At 44.5% G+C, this 19,576-nt stretch overlaps 2 protein-coding genes across 4 annotated transcripts; one reads left to right on the forward strand and one right to left on the reverse strand.

The window, feature by feature from the left end:
- Positions 1–4,593: 4,593 nt before the first annotated feature.
- On the reverse strand, positions 4,594–10,982 carry LOC137324015 (gamma-crystallin S-1-like). The gene is made up of 3 exons (XM_067988184.1): positions 10,773–10,982; positions 5,316–5,579; positions 4,594–4,869 (listed from the first exon to the last, which is right to left on the reverse strand). The coding sequence occupies exons 1-3, from the start codon at positions 10,980–10,982 to the stop codon at positions 4,594–4,596; spliced, it is 750 nt and encodes a 249-aa protein (XP_067844285.1).
- Positions 10,983–16,681: 5,699 nt separating this feature from the next.
- LOC137323847 (gamma-crystallin M2-like) lies at positions 16,682–18,811 on the forward strand. Of its 3 annotated transcripts, none has more exons than XM_067987853.1 (3): positions 16,682–16,690; positions 16,774–17,020; positions 18,543–18,811. In XM_067987853.1, exons 1-3 carry the CDS (start codon positions 16,682–16,684, stop codon positions 18,809–18,811), a joined length of 525 nt encoding a protein of 174 aa, XP_067843954.1. The 3 variants fall into 3 exon arrangements, with proteins under 3 accessions (XP_067843954.1, XP_067843955.1, XP_067843953.1); XM_067987854.1 differs by having other exon boundaries at positions 18,546–18,811; XM_067987852.1 differs by having other exon boundaries at positions 16,774–17,016; positions 18,536–18,811.
- The last annotated feature ends 765 nt before the right edge of the window (positions 18,812–19,576 follow it).

Consider the following 19,576-nt stretch of genomic DNA (forward strand, 5'->3'; position numbering starts at 1 on the left):
GGAGATGAAGTCCCGTCTTCGCACTGAGGACACCATCCAACGTGTTGTGTGGCACTACCACCGTGCTAAATGGGATAGATTCAGAATGGATCTAGCAGCTCAAAACTGGGCATCCATGAGGCGCTGTGGGCCATCAGCAGCAGCAGAATTGTATTCCAGCACAATCTGTAACCTCATGGCCCGGCATATTCCATACTCTACCATTACCAACAAGCCAGGGGATCAACCCTGGTTCAATGAGGAGTGTAGAAGAGCATGCCAGGAGCAGCACCAGGCGTACCGAAAAATGAGGTGCCAACCTGGTGAAGCTACAACTCAGGACTACATGCATGCTAAACAGTGGAAGCAACATGCTATAGACACAGCTAAGCGATTCCACAACCAACGAATCAGATCAAAGCTCTGCAGTCCTGCCACATCCAGTCGTGAATGGTGGTGGACAATTAAACAACTAACGAGAGGAGGAGGCTCTGCAAACATTCCCATTCTCAATGATGGCGGAGTCCAGCATGTGAGTGCAAAAGACAAGGCTGAAGCGTTTGCAACCATCTTCAGCCAGAAGTGCCGAGTGGATGATCCATCTCAGCCTCCTCCCGATATCCCCACCATCACGGAAGCCAGTCTTCGGCCAATTCGATTCACTCCACGTGATATCAAGAAACGGCTGAGTGCACTGGATACAGCAAAGGCTATGGGCCCCGACAACATCCCAGCTGTAGTGCTGAAGACTTGTGCTCCAGAACTAGCTGCGCCTCTAGCCAAGCTGTTCCAGTACAGCTACAACACTGGCATCTACCCGACAATGTGGAAAATTGCCCAGGTATGTCCTGTCCACAAAAAGCAGGACAAATCCAATCCGGCCAATTACCGCCCCATCAGTCTACTCTCAATCATCAGCAAAGTGATGGAAGGTGTCGTCGACAGTGCTATCAAGCGACACTTACTCACCAATAACCTGCTCACCAATGCTCAGTTTGGGTTCCGCCAGGACCACTCGGCTCCAGACCTCATTACAGCCTTGGTCCAAACATGGACATAAGAGCTGAATTCCAGAGGTGAGGAGAGAGTGACTGCCCTTGACATCAAGGCAGCATTTGAGCGAGTGTGGCACCAAGGAGCCCTAGTAAAATTGAAGTCAATGGGAATCAGGGGGAAAACTCTCCAGTGGCTGGAGTCATACCTAGCACAAAGGAAGATGGTAGTGGTTGTTGGAGGCCAATCATATCAGCCCCAGGGCATTGCTGCAGGAGTTCCTCAGGGCAGTGTCCTAGGCCCAACCATCTTCAGCTGCTTCATCAATGACCTTCCCTCCATCATAAGGTCAGAAATGGGGATGTTCGCTGATGACTGCACAGTGTTCAGTTCCATTCGCAACCCCTCAGATAATGAAGCAGTCCGAGCCTGCATGCAGCAAGACCTGGACAACATCCAGGCTTGGGCTCATAAGTGGCAAGTAACATTCGCGCCAGATAAGTGCCAGGCAATGACCATCTCCAACAAGAGAGAGTCTAACCACCTCCCCTTGACATTCAACGGCATTACCATCGGCGAATCCCCCACCATCAACATCCTGGGGGTCACCATTGACCAGAAACTTAACTGGACCAGCCATATAAATACTGTGGCTACGAGAGCAGGTCAAAGGCTGGGTATTCTGCGGCGAGTGACTCACCTCCTGACTCCCCAAAACCTTTCCACCATCTACAAGGCACAAGTCAGGAGTGTGATGGAATACTCTCCACTTGCCTGGATGAGTGCAGCTCCAACAACACTCAAGAAGCTCGACACCATCCAAGATAAAGCAGCCCGCTTGATTGGCACCCCATCCACCACCCTAAACATTCACTCCCTTCACCACCGGTGCACTGTGGCTGCAGTGTGCACCATCCACAGGATGCACTGCAGCAACTCGCCAAGGCTTCTTCGACAGCACCTCCCAAACCCGCGACCTCTACCACCTAGAAGGACAAGAGCAGCAGGCGCATGGGAACAACACCACCTGCACGTTCCCCTCCAAGTCACACACCATCCCGACTTGGAAATATATCGCCGTTCCTTCATTGTCGCTGGGTCAAAATCCTGGAACTCCCTTCCTAACAGCACTGTGGGAGAACCGTCACCACACGGACTGCAGCGGTTCAAGAAGGCGGCTCACCACCACCTTCTCGAGGGCAATTAGGGATGGGCAATAAATGCTGGCCTTGCCAGCGACGCCCACATCCCGTGAACGAATAAAAAAAAAAGTTGAGGATGAGCTTTGAGTGGGTGTGAGGAGTGATGTGATAGAGTAGTGTTGGCAGTGCAGAATGAGTTGCGGGGTGGGGGCGGTGATGTGGAAGACAGAGTGTAGGAGAATGAGTAAGTGTACTCATTTTGGCTGACCTGGTTAGGTCATTGAAGTGCTTCCTGCACTGTACCCATGTGCAGGAGACGTTGCTGCTGCTGGTGACCTTCTCTGCCACCTCGAGCCAGGCCTTCTTGGTGGCAGAGACAGGCCACTTCCTCCTGTCCGCCGGGTAGAAAATCTCCCTCCTCCTCCTCACCCCATTCTGTAGGACCTGGAGTGAGGTATCAGTAAATCTGGGAGCAGCCTTTCCCCTGGGCTGCTCCATGCTGCACTTTTGGTTGTTTGCTGAAGGAGCTCCTCCAGCTGACAGCCTGTGATGCGGGTGCGCAGTCCGCCCGCTGTGCAGTTTGACGACGGGAAGCCCGGACGCCACGGTAAGTGCCTTCGATTTACCTGCGATCGTGTGGGGAATGGACCGATTTCACTACCCAGTGTCCCCACCCCCCCCCCCCCCCACCCCGCTGCCATCCCGTCTCCCTTGTAATATCGGGGCCAATAGACCTGTTAGTAAAATTAAAACCCATGGGATTAAAGGGACAGTGGCAGCATGGATACAAAATTGGCTAAGGGACAGAAAGCAGAGAGTAGTGGTGAATGGTTGTTTTTCAGACTGGAGGGAAGTAAACAGTGGTGTTCCCCAGGGGTCAGTATTTGGACCACTACTCTTTTTGATCAATCTTAATGACCTGGAATTGGGTATGGAGGGTATAATTTCAAAGTTTGCAGGTGACACGTAACTTGGGAATGTCGTAAACAATGTGGAGGATCGTAACAGATTTCAGACAGTGATGCAATGCGCAGACACATGGCAGATGCAATATAAACAATATGGTACAATTTTAAAGGGAATGCAGGAACAGAGAAACCTGGGTGTACACATACACAAATCTTTGAAGGTGGCAGGACAAGTTGAGAAGGCTGTTAAAAATGCATATGAGATCCTGGGCTTTATTAATAGAGGCGTAGAGTACAAAAGCAAGGAAGTTATACTAAACTTTCCTCAGCTGGAGTATTGTGTTCAATTCAGGGCATCACACTCTAGGAAGGATGTCAAGGCCTTAGAGTGGGTGCAGAAGAGATTTACTGGAATGGTGCCAGGGATGAGGGACTTCAGTTATGTGGAGAAACTGGAGAAGTTGAGGTTGTTCTCCTTAGAGCAGAGAAGGTTAAGGGGAGATTTGATAGAGGTGTTCAAAATCATGAATGGTTTTGACAGAATAAATAAGGAGAAACTGTTTCCAGTGGCAGAAGGGTCGGTAACTAGAGAGCACAGATTTAAGGTGATCAGCAAAAGAGCCAGAGGAGATATGAAGAAACATTTTTTTTACGCTGTGAGTTGTAATGATCTGGAATGCTCTGACTGAAAGTGTGGAGGAAGCAGATTCAATAGCAACTTTCAAAAGGGAATTGGATAAATACTTGAAGCAAAAAAAAATACAGGGCTATGGAGAAAGAGCAGGGCAGTGGGACTAATTGGATAACTCTTTCAAAGAGCCAGCACAGGCATGATGGACTGAATGGCCCCCTCCTGTGCTGTATCTACTATGATACTACGATACTATGATAATTGAATAGCTCTTTCAAAGAGCCGACACAGGCACGATGGGCCGAATGGCATCACTCTGTGCTGTATTATTCTATGATGCTATACTACGATAATTATTAGCCATCAAAAGTGTCCAATACCAATGCACTTCACAGTGTGATGGCATGTTAAAAGTTTAAAAATTATTTATGGATAAAAAGGAGAAAAGAAAGTTCGGGCAGACTTCTGGCCTACCAAAATCTAGGAGAGGGTTTTAGGAACTTTGTTTTGTATGAGAAACTTAAGTGATGGGCCAATGGCAATAGGGCAAGGTATCAACAAAGTTAAAAAGAGTAGGAAGAAGCTAACAAGAAATTAATTCACCAGGTCAAAATGGCATGTCTTATATGTCACAAAATGATAACAAGGAAACATTTTGCCCAAAGAGTCACCCAGTGCTGACCTGTGCATCTGTGATCAGCAAGTTGGAGAACTGCAAAGCCTGGGGGCAGAGCTCTAGCCCGACCTCTTAGCATTGGGAAAATTAAAGGAGATTCAATTAGTGTTCTTAAGTGTGACGATTTTTTTATTACTATAATTTTCAATTGTATAATCTTTCCTTTTTAGAAGTTAATAAAGAAATGTTTTGATGTTTTGACAAAAGGAAATAATTTGAATCACTTTATTAGAATTTTGTACAGTTATGTGGACAGGAACAGCATTAGAAGTTCCTCATGCGCCTGAAAGATCCGATAGCTGAGCTGTGGCCACCCCAGTCACTGAATCTCCTGTATTCACCGGGTCTCATGAAGTACTGTCGGCCTCTGTAGTTGGGTTGTTCATAGAAGGTCCAGTAACCGTCCATCACATTGCAGGAGTGAATGTCACGGGAGCGGAAACGATCGTAGACAGATGGACAGTCATCCATGAATTCCATCATCTGTCCTCCAAAGTCAGGCTTCTCGTAAACCTTCATTCTGTAGGAACTTCCTCTGTACTGTAACATTAAAATATTTGGTGTCATGTAGGAAAAGATCTTTTTCTTTCATCCAATGGTAAAATAATTTTAATCAATTGCTCACTATAACATAATATCTTTTGTATATGTTTATCAGCTTTCACAATACATACACCTATCTTTTCATAAGGTGAAAACAATGATTTTTTTTGTAACTTCTGACACATGTTTGATGGTGTGTTACAGAAACATTCCAAACTAAAGGATGGTCCTTATTTGGGATAAACATTTGAGAAAAAAATATGTACTTTTGAGTATGAATCATGTTCCAGCAGTCCAGTTATTGTGAATGAAACATAAGAATAAGAAATACAGAAACATTTAAATGATCCAACTCATGTGTAATAGCAATAGTATTGACTTTTTTAAAGTTGTTATCAATAACATTTGTTGGGATTTAATCAATTAGTGTTCAGTAAACTTACATATGGGTAGGTGCGACATGACCCGATGTTGTCATTGAATCCCATCCAGCGCTGGTAGTCAGGATATTCTCCCCTGCTCAGAACATACTGGTATCCCATGTAATTGGGTCTCTCATACAGCACCCACCAGTCACTGTCAACACGGATGGAGTTACAGCGGCTGAAGTAAGAGGACAGGTCAGCACAGTCAGTACTGCACTCGTAGTGCCGACCCTGGAAGTTCCTGTCCTCGTAAAAGAAGATCTGTGGGAGAAAAAATAACGTCTGATAAGTAAGCAAGCCTCATCATTTTGAATATAATTACTAAAACTGCTAGTATTAACTGGGATAAAAATCTACCTTTCCCATTTTAAGGTTGCGTAGAGTCAAGAGAAACACTATATTGAGATGTACAGAATCTGTGGCCTTTTATACACATGTGAAAATGCACTGTAGTGAAAATCTTTATTAGTTAAATGATTACACTCAATAGTTCCCAACATGGACTTCACTCTGAAAAGGGGTGACATTCATGATTTTGAACTGTTGCTGCTTTCTTTGTAATCTCTTTGTAAATTCTAGGCTTTTATACAAAAAGAACAATGCTTCAAAGTGATTTACCACAATGAGATTTCTGGAATCCTCCAAACTGAGCAATAGCAACCTCAGCCAAAATATCCTGGTTTATGATAGAATCCTTTTCACCAAAGGGTTCTACATGGGCACTGCGGGCTGTAAAGTTAATATTGTGGGTGCTGAAATCCCTGTATTTCTCCATTTTTTTTCACTAATGTTCACTCATTCTTTAGCTGAATGGAGCAAAAGCAGGAATTTCAATCTCTTCTGACTACTTTAACCACTGAATTTTTTTCCAGTTGGCCTCTACTTAAACTGGTGATGATTTTTGATTTTATATTCTTATAAAGGAAAAAAGTGATTTTAAAAACATTCGCAGAACAGAAATAGCAATTTGAAATGGTTTAATTTGTGTGATTCAGATTAATTTATAGTCAAATTTTATATTGCCCTTTAGAGTTGGATGCACTTGTTCCTTAATATAAATATCTGATGATTTATTTTATGGTCATCAAGGTGAAGGATATCCTGGGGTAGAATTTTGTCTGGGTCCAATTTCGGAACTTGCGCCCAAACCATGAGGCCAGAGGCCAGGCCAGGATTAGGCTTTGGACCTCATTGGCATTTTACCCGCGACCTGCCGGAGCTTCTCACACCTCCACAGACAGGTCATTGTGGGTCACGAATGGCGAGCCACTCGCCTCTTGGCGGCAGCGGCCCAGAGGTCAGTCCCGGGAGGGGAGTTGGAGCGGGCTACACGGTGAGGGCCGGAGGGGGTGATCGCGGCTAATGTGGAATTGGGGAATCCTGCTCCTCCTGGCTCCACAGAAATACTTTTAATTGGCGGCCGCACAGGTGGCTGAAGAATCGTGAGCGGGGCAGGCCCAACGCATGCCCCGCTCATTTGATACAAATTTTTCAGAGGGGCTCTTAGCTCCTAATTAACATATGCAAGGGACCAAATGCTTGTTTTAGGCAGCCACCCACGACATATAAAAAATGGGCCTGATGTATTTAACAGTGGGATGGCACAAATTGAGCACAAGCAATCCACTGCTAATCGGTCAGCGTTGAGCCCTGGAAAATGGGTGCAACACATACCAATTTCTACCCCCTCAACTTTTCACCATATATCTATGTCAAACATTCCCAGGTCAAATATGGCACAGGTTAGATGCTGAGTGAAATTATTTACTCTGCCCAACAATTTCTTCTAATCCCTACCTCATACAATGACCTTAAGGTTTCTATGAGTGAAGCTGACTGCCAACTTAGTAATAGTTGCCTTGATCTGTGGTTCGTTTCTTGTTATCAGTCTGAGCTGAACTGTATTCACATCCAGATCTCAGAGGTGAAAGGATAGAAAGCTGATCCGCTGTACCACCTGAAATGTTACTAAAATGGTCCTGCATATTTACAGAGGTAGAATTTATAGGGTTTTGTCTGTCTGTTATATCCATGGGGCTCTTTTGTGAGTAGTGTGCAAATAGTTTACTACTGTCATATCTCTGCGAACTTCTGACATTGTGGTTGCACTGGAATAAACTTCAGATGGCTGAGGGTCTTAAATTTATTTTGTGTTATTGTGAAACTAATATCCCTGAGTTTAATCCGCTATCTATATAACTGGTTTCCTAACCATTTTGTGGCTATGTCTAGAGTATTCTTGATGGCCTAATGGTCCGAGTGACTCGCCTTACAGTTCAGTGGAACAGGCGCCTTCAGTTCCTGAACAGTCTAGCAGTTATGAATCATACACTCTCAAGTTCTGTCTGCATTTCAGCCCTTGCTGACAAAAATCAGTGTTTTCTGCTGCCTCCCTAAAAATGCCAAAAAATACTTGGATATTTGCTGACGTGCGTGGGGGAAACACATAACACAACAGAATGTTATATGATTGATAGCAAGGCTGGCCATTCACAGAGCATGCCAACACTTGCTGCTTGGAAGCTCCACCCTTCTCAAGTCTAACAACAGAAAAGAACTATCAGCACAAAGCCAAGAAGCCATTATTAAGGCTGTGAAGGTAACTGTTTTTCAATAAACACAACAACTTTCATTTATATAACACCGTTTACATGGAAAAATGTCCAGGGCACTTCACAGAAGAGTAATCAGATAAAAATGAAGACTGAGTCGAAGAAAGAGGTATTATGAGGGGTGACTAAAAGCTTATTCAAAGAGGTGGGTTTAAAGGAGGGTCTTAAAGAGGTAGCAAGGCAGAAAGATTTAGCTAGGGAATTCCAGAGCTTAGGGCCTAGACGGCTAAAGGCAAGGCCATTAACGGTGGGGCAAAGGGATTTTGGGATGCATAAGCGGCCAGAGTTGGAGAAATGCAGAGTTCTCAGAGGGTTGTAAAGTTGGACAAGGTAACAGAGATAGGGAGAGGCGAAGTCATGGAAGGATTTGAACATGAGGATGAAAATTTTAAACAAGGTATTGATGGCAAGGTACTGATGAAGCAATGTAGGTCAGCAAGCACAGGGGTGATGGGTAAATGGGTTTTGTGCAGGATAGCATATGGGCTGCAGACTTTTGAATTAGCTGAAAATAGCTGATGGTGGAGGATGGTAGGCCAGCTAAGAGAGCATTGGAATAGTTGAGGCTGGAGGTGACAAAGGCATGGATGAGGGTTTGATGAGCAGATAGACTGAGACAGAGGCAGAGACGGGTGATGTTATCATAAAATCATAGAAATTTATGGTACAGAAGGAGGCCATGCGGCCCATCGAGCCTGTGCCAGCTGAAAAAGGGCCATCCAGCCAAATCCCACTTTCCAGCAGCTGGTCCGTAACCTTGTAGATTGTGGCACTTCAAGTGTACATCCAAGTACTTTTTAAATGTGATGAGGGTTTCTGCCTCTACCACCCTTTCAGGCAGTGAGTTCCAGACCCTCATCACTCTCTGGGTGAACACATTTTTCCTCAGCTCCCCTCTAATCCTTCCACCAATTACCTTAAATCTATGCTCCCTGGCTATTGACTCCTCTGCTAAGGGAGATAGGTCCTTCCTATCCACTCTATCTTGGCCAGTCATAATTTTACACACCTCAATTAAATCACCTCTCAGCCTCCTCTGATCTAAAGAAAACGACCCCAGCCTATTCAATCTTTCCTCATAGCTAAAATTCTCCAGTCCTGGCAACATCCTTGTAAATCTCCTTTCTACCCTCTCTAGTGCAATCACATCCTTCCTGTAATGTGGTGACCAGAACTGTACACGGTACTCAAGCTGTGGCCTAACTAGTGTTTTATTCAGTTCTAGCATAACCTCCCTGCTCTTATATTCTATGCCTTGACTAATAAAGGAAAGTATGCCTTCTTAACCACCTTATCTACCTGTCCAGCTACCTTCAGGGATCTGTGGACATGCATTCCAAGGTCCCTCTGTTTCTCTACAACTCTCAGTATCCTCCCATTTATTGTGTACTCCCTTGTCTTGTTTGCCCTCCCCAAATGCATTACCTCACACTTCTCTGGATTGAATTCCATTTGCAACTTTTCTTCCCACCTGACCAGTCCATTGGTATCTTCCTGCATTCTACAGCTTTCCTCCTCACTATCAACCGCATGGCCAATTTTTGTATCATCACATGTTATAGAGGTTGAAGTAGGCGGTCTTTGTGATAGAGAAGATATGGGATTGGAAATTCAGCTTGGGATCAAATAAGACGTCGAGGTTGCAAACAGTGTGGTTCAACCAGAGACAGCGGATGGAATCCGTGGCGATGGTACAGAATTCGGGGAGCAGGGCGAAGACATTGGATTTGGTCTTCCCAATGTTTAACTGGAGGAAATTGTGGCTCATCCAGGATTGGATGTTAGACAAGCAGTCTGACAATACAGAGGCAATGGAGGGGTTTAGAGAGATAGGGCTGGGTATCGTCAGTGTACATGTGGAAGCTGACTCCATGGGGGCAATTTTAAGCTAACCCACCTGTTAGGAAACTGACGGGATCGGGTGCATTGCTGGTTTAACACCCTTAAACAAGCCTTCCACCCGATCCCTTGGGTTTCCGGCCCGGTTAGGTTAAAATTACCCTCCATGTCCTCGGATGATGTTGCCAAGGGGCAGCATATTGATGATGAAGAGGAGGGGGCGGACACCAGCGGTAATGATGTGGGGGTAGGAAAAGAAGCCATAGCGATACAATAGGTAAGAGTGGAACTAGGCAAGGGCAATCCCACTGAGCTGGACAACAGGGGAGAAGCATTGGAGGAGAACGATGTGGTTGATCATGTCAAAGGATACAGAGATGTCGAGAAGGATGAAGACTAACAGGACACCACAGCCACTGTTACATGGGATGTCAATTGTGACTTTAATTAGGGCTGTTTCAGTACTGTGGCAGGAAATCTGATTGGAGGGAATTAAACATGGAGTTGTGGGAAAGATGTATGGAGATTTAGGAGGCAACAACATGTTCAAGGGCTTTGGAGAGGAAAGGGAGGTTGCAGATAGGGCAGTAGTTTAGGGGCAAGGATAGAGGGATCAAGGGTCGATGTTTTGAGGAGGGGATGGTAGCGGTGGTTTTGAAAGGGAGGAGGACAATACCTGAGGAGAGGCAACCAATGACAAGGTCAATTGGGGTCAGGATGGGATGTTGGGTAGTGATAAATTTAGTGGGAATGGGATCAATGGAGCAGTAGGTGGGTCTCATGGATGGAATGAGCTTGGAGAAGGCTTGGGGATGATAAATCCATGGCTCAAATCACTTCACTTTTCTGGCTGAAACAAGAAATTTGGTGGTGAGGAGGAAAGCTAAATGGGAAAAATATGGGATGCATGTGGGGAATGGATCTAAATGGGGATAATGTGGGAAACGAAATGACAGAAATTCAGTTATTAAAGTACGTGTGTATGGTTTTGAAGCTTTGTTTCTTCATCATACAATAGAAATACCTGCAAGGGCTGGCTGGAGATTTGGATGGAGCAGGTCTTGTATGTATTCAGTTTTGGTTCCACAGTGGATCCTGATGATTGCAGTCTCATAGGGGGATTCTCCAGGGAATTCCTGTCCCGGACATTGCGATGAGGAGAGTGGGAAACTAACAGGAAACGGATTCCAGCGTATCTTTCTTCAAAAGAGACGGATGGGTGTAGGCTGGCCATGCAGTTACTCTTGGGAGTTCCTCTGTTAGAGGAGGGCAGGGGGTAGGGAGGAAGGCTTACCTAGAGTGCAGCATGTTTAAAGGCCCAACATCGTACAACTTGTGGGAGGGGAGCCAAAAGTTGTTGCAGCCAAGTTTAAAATGTAAAAAAAATGTTTCTGTATGTTTGTTACGTGACTAGAATCATAGAATCATAGAATCATAGAAGTTTACAACATGGAAACAGGCCCTTTGGCCCAACATGTCCATGTCGCCCAGTTTATATCACTAAGCTAGTCCCAATTGCCTGCACTTGGCCCATATCCCTCTATACCCATCTTACCCATGTAACTGTCCAAATGTTTTTTAAAAGACAAAATTGTACCCCTCATTATTTTATAGACTTCTATAAGATCACCCCTAAACCTCCTACTCTCCAGGGAAAAAAGTCTCAGTCTATCCAACCTCTCCCTATAAGTCAAACCATCAAGTCCCGGTAGCATCCTAGTAAATCTTTTCTGCACTCTTTCTAGTTTAATAATATCCTTTCTATAATAGGGTGACCAGAACTGTACACAGTATTCCAAGTGTGGCCTAACTAATGTCTTGTACAACTTCAATAAGACATCCCAACTCCTGTATTCAATGTTCTGACCAATGAAACCAAGCATGCCGAATGCCTTCTTCACCACCCTATCCACCTGTGACTCCACTTTCAAGGAGCTATGAACCTGTACTCCTAGATTTCTTTGTTCTATAACTCTCCCCAACGCCCTACCATTAACGGAGTAGGTCCTGGCCCGATTCGATCTACCAAAATGCATCACCTCACATTTATCTAAATTAAACTCCATCTGCCATTCATCGGCCCACTGGCCCAATTTATCAAGATCCCGTTGCAATCCTAGATAACATTCTTCACTGTCCACAATGCCACCAATCTTGGTGTCACCTGTAAACTTACTAACCATGTCTCCTAAATTCTCATCCAAATCATTAATATAAATAACAAATAACAGCAGACCCAGCACCGATCCCTGAGGAACACCGCTGGTCACAGGCCTCCAGTTTGAAAAAACAACCCTCTACAACCACCCTCTGTCTTCTGTCGTCAATCCAATTTTGTATCCAATTGGCTACCTCACCTTGGATCCCGTGAGATTTAACCTTATGTAACAACCTACCATGCGGTACCTTGTCAAAGGCTTTGCTGAAGTCCATGTAGACCACGTCTACTGCACAGCCCTCATCTATCTTCTTGGTTACCCCTTCAAAAAACTCAATCAAATTCGTGAGACATGATTTTCCTCTCACAAAACCATGCTGACTGTTCCTAATCAGTCCCTGCCTCTCCAAATGCCTGTAGATCCCGTCTCTCAGAATACCCTCTAACAACTTACCCACTAGAGATGTCAGGCTCACCGGTCTGTAGTTCCCAGGCTTTTCCCTGCCGCCCTTCTTAAACAAAGGCACAACATTTGCTACCCTCCAATCTTCAGGCACCTCACCTGTAGCAGTGGATGATTCAAATATCTCTGCTAGGGGACCCGCAATTTCCTCCCTAACCTCCCATAACGTCCTGGGATACATTTCATCAGGTCCCGGAGATTTATCTGCCTTGATGCACGTTAAGACTTCCAGCACCTCCCTCTCTGTAATGTGTACACTCCTCAAGACATCACTATTTATTTCCCCAAGTTCCCTAACATCCATGCCTTTCTCAACCGTAAATACCGATGTGAAATATTCATCTAGGATCTCACCCATCTCTTGTGGTTCCGCACATAGATGACCTTGTTGATCCTTAAGAGGCTCTACTCTCTCCCTAGTTACTCTTTTGCCGTTTATGTATTTGTAGAAGCTCTTTGGATTCTTCTTTGCCTTATCTGCCAAAGCAATCTCATGTCCCCTTTTTGCCCTCCTGATTTCTCTCTTAACTCTACTCCGGCAATCTCTATACTCTTCAAGGGATCCACTTGATCCCAGCTGCCTATGCATGTCATATGCCTCCTTCTTCTTTTTGACTAGGGCCTCAATCTCCCGAGTCATCCAAGGTTTCCTACTTCTACCAGCCTTGCCCTTCACTTTATAAGGAATGTGCTTCCCCTGAACCCTGGTTAACACACTTTTGAAAGCCTCCCACTTACCAGACATCCCTTTGCCTGCCAACAGACTCTCCCAATCAACTTCTGAAAGTTCCTGTCCAATACCATCAAAATTGGCCTTTTCCCAATTTAGAATTTTAACTTTTGGGCCAGACCTATCCTTCTCCATAGCTATCTTAAAACTAATGGAATTATGATCACTGGTCCCAAAGTGATCCCTCACTAACACTTCTGTCACCTGCCCTTCCTTATTTCCCAAGAGGAGGTCAAGTTTTGCCCCCTCTCTAGTCGGGCCATCCACATACTGAATGAGAAATTCCTCCTGAATACACTCAACAAATTTCTCTCCATCCAAGCCCCTAATGCTATGGCTGTCCCAGTCAATGTTGGGAAAGTTAAAGTCCCCTACTATTACCACCCTATTTTTCTTGCAGCTGTCTGTAATCTCCTTACATATTTGCTCCTCAATTTCCCGTTGACTATTTGGGGGTCTGTCGTACAATCCTATCAAAGTGATCTCTCCCTTCTTATTTTTCAGTTCTACGCATATAGACTCAGTGGGCGAACCCTCGGATATATCCCCTCTCACTACTGCCGTGATGTTCTCCCTAATCAAGAACGCAACTCCCCCTCCTCTCTTGTTATTTGTCCAGGTTTAATATAGGTTGAGCGAAGAACTGTCATTGTGGCTGTATTTCACATTTTTTTTACTAGTCGTGATTCAATTTTATTTGCAGGAATGTGATTGGGGAGTACAGTTTTGCACAATATGATTTGTATGGTTTGTTAAGTGGCAAAAGTAGAAAATAATTTAAATAACTAATTATTAAAAAAAAGAAAAACACAAACTCGACCAGAAAGGAAGAGCAAAATTGATACACTTGTCATGCCAGGCTGAATTCTCCTTCTGTTGGTGGTTTGGTGGCAGAGAGACACCACCACCCACACATGTGAACCCCCTGTAGTTTTCTCCACTTGCTATGCAGGGTGGATTTGGTGTGGTAATACCATTCTTGAAAGATTGACTGCTGCTGGGAGGGAGGGACATTCTGTTTGGACATTCTCTTTAAAAAGGCTGAAAGGGGTCCCAAACTCTCAGATGTATCTGTGGAGGTCCTTCTGGCAGAAGTCATTGCCTTTAGTATTCTCTTCTTTCCCTCCATGACCTTGCCTCTCCCTATCCCTGTAACCTCCTCCAGCCCTACAACCCTCTGAGATCTCTGCGCTCCTCCAATTCTGGCCTCTTGAGCACCCCCAATTCTCATCGCTCCGCCATTGGCGGCTGTGTCTTCAGCTGTCTAGGCCCTAAGCTCTGGAATTCCCTTCGTAAACTGCTTTGCCTCTCTGCCTTTCTCTCTCCTCCTTAAAACCTAACTATTTAACCAAGCTTTTGGTCACCTTTTTTTTTACTCGTTCATGGGATGTGGGCGTCGCTGGCGAGGCCAGCATTTATTGCCCATCCCTAATTGCCCTGTCCTAATATCTCCTTCTGTGGCTCGGTGTCAAATTCTGTTTGATAATCACTCCTGTGAAGCGCTTTGGGATGTTTTACTACGTTAATGATGCGATAGATGTTATTGTTGAGATGGAGGTTTGGAGGTTCATTAATCCCGGGAATGCTCATCACAGATAGTCTCAGCCTTATGTGTTTTCTCAAAGTATTGCAATGTCCTTTCACTTAGCAATTATTTCTTCAAGGGAAATGTAACTGTGTGCACAGCTAATCAAGCTCTTCTGTGTTTCACATCATGGTGGTGGGGGGGGGGGGGGTACCTTGGAGTAAGAGACAAGCTGGGGCATGTCCACATCTACAACTCCTATCACTCCTTCATCAACTCCGTCATGGTGTCTCAATTGCAATGATGGGCAAATGGAAGGAGCCCACTACTAGCATCTGCAACACTTTCTGGGAACTTCCCCACGAGCTGAATAAAACCCTAGAGACAGTGACAGCCTGGAAAATTCCTCCGACATCAAGACGCCAACAACAGCTTTTAAGGATTTTAATGGCTTCCGGAGTGGCAGCCAACAGTGCTGATATAGGTGTTTTGTCGTAGGGCTTCCAAGACCTGGATCTACTTAGTCAGTATTAATGCTAACTACTAACTCCTCTGAGCCTGTGCTCAGCACCAGTGAGCTGCATGGAGTAGGCGCAGATGTTACTGTCTCCCCAGAGAGTGGCATTGAGCCTGCTGCCTTAAGGCCTTCTCCAATGCCTACAGATGAGGGAGCTTCAGACCTGGGCCCTCTGAGACAGCTGCTTCCCTGAGACAAGAGTCACTTCAGAGCTCTAAGGCTCCAGAGGGTACCTCACAGTCACGCACCACTCAACCTCACCTGACTCAGGGAGCACCTCATAGAAGAACAAATTAGGAGCATGAACAAGTAAGTTAACTGGCACAGAGGCCGGGAATTTCCTCCGAGCGGCTCTCGCTCGGCTGTCATAATTTCGCTGGATGAGGAAAGCTACTCTGGTCAAAAATAGGAAATGGGAAGTGAAACACATGATTAGATGCAAATAAAACCGTAAGCAATAGTCTCTTAAGATTTAGAGCTAATTTATGGAACAAACTGATACCTACTACAGCATGTAGGAGCTTAGAGGAGCCATTGGAGAAAACGAAAGATCAGAATTTTGACCATAAGGAACTGCGAAAGTTAAGGACTTAGTCGGAAGACAGGAGGTAGGTAAAAATAATCCATGTGGGTCGTGAATGAGGATTTAGGCTGGAATATTTGAAAAGCACTGGCTCGCGTTGGCCGACCTCAAATAATTATGGGGGTCATGGGCCCCCTTGGCCCACACTGGCTCTGCCACTGTTTTTAGAGCATACAAAGTAAATATGGCAGTTTTCTCTAATAAGTAAACACTAGCTGCTCAATAGCTTCATTGGTAAATTCACTGCTCAATAAAAAACTGCCATACAGACCAGGTAAATCCCAGGTTTGATCTCTGATTGTGCTGAGGTAACTGGTCTCAGCTGGGCTGGCACTAGGGGCATTACAATTGGCCTCAGTGCCCCTCATCTAGGGAGGGGAGAAACCGTCCAGGGATCCAGCTCCCAGTCACCATCCCTTGAAACTGCAAACTTGTGGTGGGCATCATTGGTCAGATAGCCTGCTGACACTCACTGCCTAAGCTCACACATGAAGAATGGCTACTTGAGCAAAGTGGCCGAGAATGCCCAGTACTCATGGAACTGTCCCCCAGTATGAGTCACCAGCTTCGGGGGAGGAGGGGGATTTTAAAAAAAAATAAGTACTAACCTCCTAAATTGTAATATTTATAGTTTTAGCTTTTTTAAAATTTTGATTTCTGCTGTCTCACTGACAAAACAAAAGGCTTTCACCAGTACTGGTTACACTATGTTATGTAGAGTATGGTAAATTCTCCATTGTACAAACTGAACAGCCCCTTTGTGCTTGAAGAAGACAATAAGAAAAAAAATGTCGACAATTTCAAAGCTGTCACATCAGTTTTAAAGCGAGTTCTGCTTTGTCATTAGCCTGTGAAAGGCTTTTCATACATCGCAGGTCTAGTGAGTATATAAAAAGAAAAAATCCTGCAACATCTGACAGCACTTGCAACAAGCTATTCCTCTGAAACAACTGCAAAATGGGAAAGGTAGGTCTCATTTTCCAAACCATTGCCCCCATGTTTCTGATTACTCGCACAATGGGAGAACTTATCCACATTTTCTGTTACAGATCACCTTCTACGAAGAAAGGAACTTCCAGGGTCGGCACTATGAGTGCACTGGTGACTGTGCTGACCTGCACTCTTACTTCAGTCAGTGCAACTCCATCCGTGTTGAGAGTGACTGCTGGGTGGTGTATGAGAAACCCAATTACATGGGATATCAGTATGTTCTGAGGAGGGGAGAATATCCTGACTACCAGCGCTGGATGGGATTCAATGACTGCATCAGATCATGTCACATGTATACTTATGTAAGTTCCTAGAGTTAAAAGTAGACTCTATTAATGACAGTATTCCAAACATTTAAGTATCATTTTACAGAACTGAAAGATTGGGCCAATAAGCCCAATAATGCCCACCATTCTACTGTGCTGTGGGCATTGGTGTCCATATTATTGGGTGATGAGGCCTACCCAGTGCCTACAGTGCACTATATATAACAATGTACCCAGAGTGCTTAAAACACTCACGGCCCACACACACAAGGCTCAGTCGATCTCCAAAACTTATGTAAAGTAGAGCAGCGCCCCATGATGTTCCTGAAACATCTGAAGGGTATGCCAGATGCTGAATTCCCATGTACGATGGGCATTGAAATGAAGGCCCATTCCCTCATGGTGGGCTTTGCCTGTTAAACGGGCCTTGTGCTGCCTCAGTTACTAACCGCCCTTGATTCAAACAGAAAGCACTTTTGCAATGTCGCTGTTTGAAACAAAGAAGCTGTATACAGTCAGCTTCATCAAGGTACCACGCATCTGCGAGATCTGCTTCTTTCCCCAGGGATTAGTTCACACTAGGATGCCTATGTGGGTATACGAAGATATTTGCAGGGTTTGAAAGAGGAAGTGGAGATTCAGAGAGGAATGCCAAGCAGTTGTGGGCACTCTGATTGGTGATGCCCTTATGCCACCACCTCTGTACAGGACCAGGCACATGAACATGTTGGATGACCACAGTTTATGGAGATTATGGGCCCTGACAGAGACAGTCAGATGGTTGTCCACACTTCTTAAACCAGCCCCAGAAGCAATTCCAGGACAGGAACAGTTCTATCAGTGGCTGTCCAGGCAACAACTGCCTTGAACTTGTATACCGCTGGATCTTGCCTAAGAATGTGCAGTGCACAGTTGCACCACACAGATCACACGTGCTATGTGCTAGGAGGATTGCACTGATATTTAAAACTGACTTTGTATTATCTGGTGAGATCAGCTGTATGCACATGCAGTGGATCACACACATCTCTCAGACTCCTGATTCTCCAGTGCGCTGGGACCACATCATAGAATCATAGAAATTTACGGCACAGAAGGCCATTCGGCCCATTGTGTCTGTGCTGGCCGAAAAAGGGCTATCCAGCCTCATCCCACTTTCCAGCTCTTGGTCCGTAGCCTTGTAGGTTACGGCACTTCAAGTGCATATCCAAGTACTTTTTAAATGCGATGAGGGTAGCAATCTGAATGTTTAAATGTATTTTTCTAATTCACGGAACAATTATTTACATTTAAATTTACAATGAATTGTCGCAGGTATTGCAGGTGTAGTTGATTATTGGAACAAATAAAATAGACAGGAGAAGGGAGGTAATCTTTAATTTAGAGATCAATAGAAAGGAAGGCTGGGTGGTTTGTATAACTGGTACCCAACCTGCAAGGCCAGTTTAATGCTCCAGCTGTAATTTGAAAATTAATCCCCATAGTTTCAATTTCTTAGCTCCACTTTCAATTGGTATATTAAATTAATGATTTCCATTTTTTTTTGTTAACACAGCCTAGAGGAGGCACCTACAGAATGAGGATCTACGAGAGGCCTGACTTTGGAGGACAGATGATGGAATTCACAGATGACTGTCCATCTGTCTACGATCGTTTCCACTACCATGACATTCACTCCTGCCATGTGATGGACGGTTACTGGACCTTCTATGAACAACCCAACTACAGAGGCCAACAGTACTTCATGAGACCCGGTGAATACAGGAAATTCAGTGACTGGGGCAGCACCAGTGGGACTGTTGGTTCCTTCCGCCGTATCATGGATTTCTAAAATACGAATAGTCAAACCTGTTTTGCTGTACAGATCCTATGATTAAAAATTAAATAAATGTGCTTACAATCTATCCCTTTGTTTAATGAGTCTTTTTTAAGGTTTAGTGTAGACAAGTGAAAGGACCTGACAACTTAGTGAAATTTTATTACGTTTGGGAGTTGGAGATATCACACTGACAGTACAAATGCTTTTCTCAGGTGGGTATTGGACAAAGGCCAAAAAATGTAATAAAGATAAGTTTGTCTTTCTTCATAAGAGATCTTGGCTGAGACTTGCAAAAGTTATATTGGAGGGAAAGACTGAGTTCTAATCCCACAACTGGAATTAGAACTAAAGACTTCTCTTTGGGATTCTTATGTTCCATTATTTAAGGTATTGGGAATGATCGAGGCGATAATCCAATGCTCCCTGGTAACCTAACAATCAGAAATGGAGATTAATCTAGTTAGTACTAAACCAAACTCCAATATTGTAAGGCTACTGTCCTTATCAGGGACAGTCCATAAGACATAAAATAAATCATCTATGGGCACATGCAGAATTCCAATCATTTTGGACCTTTCATCAATGATTGCCAGAAATTTAGAAATACTAATCCAACTAATTCAAATTTGGTCCCTAGAGCATTGTCTGTTAATTTCAATGGAATTGAAGGCTGGGATTCCTTCCAAAGGGAGATTCCTGTCATTATATTAAAGAAAAACATTTACCAAAAATGAGCTTTCACCAAAATTTCCACCATTGAAGTCAGTGGAAAAGAAA

The sequence above is a fragment of the Heptranchias perlo genome, chromosome 7, assembly GCF_035084215.1.
Source record: "Heptranchias perlo isolate sHepPer1 chromosome 7, sHepPer1.hap1, whole genome shotgun sequence".
In the NCBI taxonomy this organism is placed as follows: domain Eukaryota; kingdom Metazoa; phylum Chordata; class Chondrichthyes; order Hexanchiformes; family Hexanchidae; genus Heptranchias; species Heptranchias perlo.

Bases quoted from the DNA above. Each gene is read 5' to 3' on its own strand.
- LOC137324015 (XM_067988184.1), bottom strand. From the start codon at position 10,982: ATGGCCAGCCTACACCCATCCGTCTCTTTTGAAGAAAGATACGCTGGA. The intron at 5,580-10,772 runs GTATTTCTATTG...CTTACTTATCAG, and splicing joins TCTCCAGCCAGCCCTTGCAG to ACGTTATTTTTTCTCCCACA. The intron at 4,870-5,315 runs GTAAGTTTACTG...TTAATGTTACAG, and splicing joins CATGTCGCACCTACCCATAT to TACAGAGGAAGTTCCTACAG.
- LOC137323847 (XM_067987852.1), top strand. The intron at 17,017-18,535 runs GTAAGTTCCTAG...TTGTTAACACAG, and splicing joins CATGTCACATGTATACTTAT to CCTAGAGGAGGCACCTACAG.